Raw genomic sequence first — 4715 nt, forward strand, 5'->3', positions numbered from 1 at the left:
ACATCTGGGATCGTGGCCCTGCTGTCAGAATCTCTCCGTTAGTGACCGGCAAAAATAAGCGCATAGGTGTGAGCTCGGCTCGGCTCATTCCCGTAACCCGCAACCCGCAACCCTTATAAACCACTCCAACTTTCCTTCCACTAGCATGGTGGGATTAAACTTCCCACCACCTTGTCATGCCACCTACATGGGTCCTTAGAGATCAAATCTGAAATTGTCATATGGGCTCTAGGCCCATCTCACATTTCAACAGGATCTAAACTCTTACTCCCTCCGTACCGTAATACCTGTCGTTGTCTTAGGTTCAAATTACAGTGATAGGAAACTGAAACTGCCCTGCCCTGGGTTCCAGCTCCTGAATCTTGCAAGATATAATCCTTAAGGTGCGGTACTTGGCACAAATTATTGTGCTCATCATGCAAGGTTAATAAAAGCTTGCTTGACTTTGTGTGAACCCACTTGTGTGGGAGCCTTAAAATGCAATGGAACTGGACATGCGGTCTCTGTCACTGACACTCACCATGGCAATGATGAATAATTCCAAGGACCATCCATATACATGATTCCATGACAGCACATCCAAGTATCCAAGTTGGCCAATTTGCACCCTAGATTTCTCGATCGGTGGCGGAAGCAAATCTTGGGGAAATAATCGGAGATGAATTAGACCCGGCCTGGGCCCTGCATTTCCCCAAAATTATTGCTACTTGCAAAGAAGCTGCATCGCCAAGCATGTACGATGAAAAGGATGCGCTAACAGTTATATATGCAACTTGGTGCCGACTTTTCCCCTAGGAAAATCAAAGACGGTGATGCAAGCTAATTGTTGGTTGCAGGAGCGCTAAAGAGTATGATAAATAAAGCAAAACCAGGGACCAAATCCAGTGTGCAAACGATCATCTTTAGAATCAGTTTTTCAGGTCGCACTCGTCCCAGATACAGTCAGCTGCAGTATTTAATCTGCGTCCACAAGTGTGGCCGCCTACCAATCAAAACCTAATGCTGGAACATGGCACTAATCGTTCTCAACAAACAGCTGAGTTAAGACAGAACCATTTAATATGTGAGCTTGTTGATCTGGTCTTAGATCTCTCTGGATTTCAGATGTCTCACAGAAAGCGAAAGCTAAGCACTCAGCAAAACGCCATTGTAGATAGTACTTAACAATATAAGCACGATCATCATATAGGAGTACTCAACAAGCACATTACATCAGGCATATGACCAATGTATTTATTTATTAAACTCCAGTCTCCAACATGCACCCAATCATAGAGGCGATATACAACAACAAAATACTTATAAACATGACATACGGTTCCACTGCTAGCAGCATACAGTCTTTAGCATAGCTAGGGTTTGATCCGCTACCAAGCATAACAGATGCAACCTATCCTTCATCCTGGCCACATGCACCACCACTTCTTCATCTTGGCCACATGCAAGGGACCTGGCAATGAACCCAAAGTTAAGACCATTTAAGAACAACAGTTGTATTTTGCGCAAGAAAATCATGGAAGAGAACGAAACCATATGCAGTATGGATGGCTTACATTTGTGCTATCCGCAGACCACACTGACAAGAACCATCAATAACCACCAGCCGCCATGAAGAGCTCATCAAGGCTCCAGAGATCCCCACTGCTTGCCCCGTCCTGCATCGCACCATTCAGCAGAAGGCTGTCCATCGATCCGTCCGAGCTGCTCTCGACATAAGGCAACGAGTACTTCATCTCATGGTCAAAAGCAGGGATGTCTTGTGCACCATTTCCCTGAGGCAGCACGGCTACACCAAAGTTGTTCCTCATTCTCTTTGGAGCTCCACCTTGCAGGTAAGCGGGCTCGCCGTATGCCGGCATGGCAGCAGCATTCGGAACGAAGACGGATGTGTAGTCTGGGGTCATGGCCTCGTCGTCCCACCCAAAGTCAGTGGAGCCAAATGAATTGCTGCTCTGGTCAGAGAGCATGTTCATCCCGAATGTCTCAGTGGGCACAAGAGGTTTCACTGGAAGAAGGGAATCCACACTTTCAGCTGGCTTTGCAGAAACCTTCTTGTCATTGAAGGCAAACATCGCGAACAAATCATTGTCTCCTCTGCTCAGGTGATTGAAGGGCTCATCCTCGCAGGTCTTCGGAGGTGGAGCCAGCTTTGCTGATTTCACAGCAGTTGGCTTCAGGGTGGACTTCTGAACAGTTGGAGCCTCCTCAGGAAAATTGACCTTGGCCTTCTTGCCACGGATCTTGCGGGCTTCAGCGTCATATGCCCTGGCTGCCTCCTCAGCAGTGTCGTATGTCCCGAGCCAAACCCGGACACCCTTGCTAGGGTCACGGATTTCAGCTGCCCATTTCCCCCAGGGACGCTGGCGGATCCCTCTGTACTGATTCTTCCGAACGCGCTTCACTGATTTGGCAGCAGGTCCATCATGTTGAATAGCATCTACAATAAAGTTTTTATACTTAGTAATACATCCCAACAAGATAACTTGAATAGGAAACTGGCGTTAGCAAATGAGTTGCCGAAAATAATATCATTCAGAATTTCTACGGTACCCTGATATCTGCTTATTTCTAACAAGTGCACCCATACTAACAGTACAATGTTTACTCTAGTTGTACAAGAGACGAATTCATATGTTTGACCTGAAATTCTTCCTTATGTCCCATATAAAGACAGATTTTTTTTTTACTAGAATTGGAATAATAGTTTCCAGTTCCAAAATACATCTCTAAGATAAATAGTTATATTGGAAAGTTAAATTGGAGAGCATTAACCGGTAATGAAAATGTTGATACCAGAATTGTGTTTCCTTCTGACATAGAGTATGAGCATACTGTCTCTCAAAACGTATGAGCATAGTGTAGAAATATCAATTAACCTTGGGAACGACATGCCTATAGCGGACATATATAAGTAACAGACAAGATGCTACTAGGAACAACATCTTTGAGTTTATAGAAATAATTGATTGGTCTACGATTAGCAATAGATAGTAATTTTCTTCATTTCTTATGGCTATCATGTTTGAAGTATCATCCAGCAATATGATATCCATGATATATAAAAAATAGCATGTCGTTAAGAATATGTTTTCATTTACATCAGAATTAGTTTTCGTTAAGAATATGTATCTAGATGTATCTTAGTTTTACATGCATCCCTTTTTGTCCATTTTGAAGACAAGTATTTTCGGACGGAGGGAGTATCTATGATGTGTTTTCATCTACATCAGAATTAGGCTGATGTGTTTCCTCGGGGGGAAAAGAATTAAGCTGATGCGAATTTGAAGTCACAAGATTCTTTTATTTCTATGAATCGAAGAAACTGAAATGAGGTAGTACAAAATTATTATTTTCGGGATCCCTGGAAGGGCAATAAGGCATACATCTAAACCTCAAGATGGCAATACATCAATGAAAAATTAACAAGAAAATGTAAAAATTAATACAGTGATTTTTTTTACCATAGAAAGACATGTTATAAGAGCATCACCAGAGATAGGTTAATCCTAATAAAATCATAATACAAGTCTGAAGGTTACGAAACCAAACCCCATGATTAGTTATGGAGACGCACAAATACACTCAACAACCACAAAAACTCAACTACATTCGAAGCTCATTAATCCCCCACCTTACTGGCTTACTATCCTAAAACAATTTAGGGTTTCTCGCAAAAACAAAAACATTCCAGTGTTAAAAATAAATAGCAGGTTCTAAGACAGAGTTTGTCTACCAAAATCCCCACTGGCTAGGATCTCACGCATTAGAATTAGTCAGATTTGGAGAAACAAGCGAAATTTATCCCTCATACCAAAGATTAAATCTAGTACCAGGCCCTGCCATCGGAAGTGGATTCGTTGGGCAGATACTGTAGAACATCTTTGTCCTCAACGTCGACGCAAAGCAGGCGGGGGTATCTTTTGCCCTCGTAAATAAATAAAGGGAAAGAGAAGAGGAGGAAGGCAAGTTGAATGTGGTCGCCGTGTCTCACCTAGGCGGGTCGGAGCCGGGAGCGCGACCTCGGCCGCGGCGGCGAAGGCGAAGCCCGCCGTGGCCGGCGGTGGGGGGACCTCCTCGACCGCGTCGTCGTCGTCGTTGGAGTCCCGCTCGAAGTCGCGGAAGTCGGCCTCGAAGTCCTCCTCTTCGGCCGGCTTCTTCCGCAGGCCCGGCCAGAGCGAGTCGGCCGTCACGCTGCGCTGCTGCTGCTGCTGCTGCTGCTGCTGCTTCTTGGCTGCCGCCGCCTTGGCCGCCGCGGCGGCCGCCGACGGCGGGATGAAGCCCGCGAGGATGGCTCCGCCGCACATGGCGAGATGCGGATCAAGGCGAGGGTCTGGGCTTTGGATCGGCGCGGGGAGCGGAGGGGAAGCACGGGCGGCACAGTGAAGGAGGAGGCGGGGGAGCTTTGCGGGCGGAGTGGGGGAGGGAGGGAGGGAGGAGGGTGGTGGTGAGATGGTACTAGTAGCTGGCGGACGGTGCTCCCTACTTATAACAGCCGTGTCAGCTGACGCGCTACCCGACAGCGACGATCGAAGCGGCTGGATCCCTTTTTTCACCCCGGGACGACGGGTAAACAATCCGTTGGTCACCGTGCCTCTCTCTTTCGCGCCAAAGTGAAATCCCGAGTCAGTGCACGTACTGCTACTACTACTAGTGGTAGCAGTACATTCGTGTGTGTATCACGCGACTGGGCTGCGTACGTGGTTGTGACACGGCAG

The 4715-nt window shown here is 46.5% G+C and overlaps 1 protein-coding gene across 1 annotated transcript; it reads right to left on the reverse strand.

Moving 5' to 3' along the window:
• Positions 1-1221: 1221 nt before the first annotated feature.
• LOC101664694 (ethylene-responsive transcription factor 1) lies at positions 1222-4436 on the reverse strand. The gene is made up of 3 exons (XM_044532913.1): positions 3992-4436; positions 1554-2437; positions 1222-1450 (listed from the first exon to the last, which is right to left on the reverse strand). Exons 1-2 carry the CDS (start codon positions 4302-4304, stop codon positions 1590-1592), a joined length of 1161 nt encoding a protein of 386 aa, XP_044388848.1. The 5' UTR covers positions 4305-4436; the 3' UTR covers positions 1222-1450; positions 1554-1589.
• Positions 4437-4715: the final 279 nt, after the last annotated feature.

This window comes from Triticum aestivum, chromosome 5B (genome assembly GCF_018294505.1).
Source record: "Triticum aestivum cultivar Chinese Spring chromosome 5B, IWGSC CS RefSeq v2.1, whole genome shotgun sequence".
NCBI classification, from domain to species: Eukaryota; Viridiplantae; Streptophyta; class Magnoliopsida; order Poales; family Poaceae; genus Triticum; species Triticum aestivum.

Excerpts from the sequence above, each read along its gene's own strand:
- LOC101664694 (XM_044532913.1), bottom strand. The coding sequence starts at position 4,304 with ATGTGCGGCGGAGCCATCCTCGCGGGCTTCATCCCGCCGTCGGCGGCC. Across the intron at positions 2,438-3,991 it reads CCCGGCTCCGACCCGCCTAG|ATGCTATTCAACATGATGGA; the intron begins GTGAGACACGGC and ends ACTTTATTGTAG.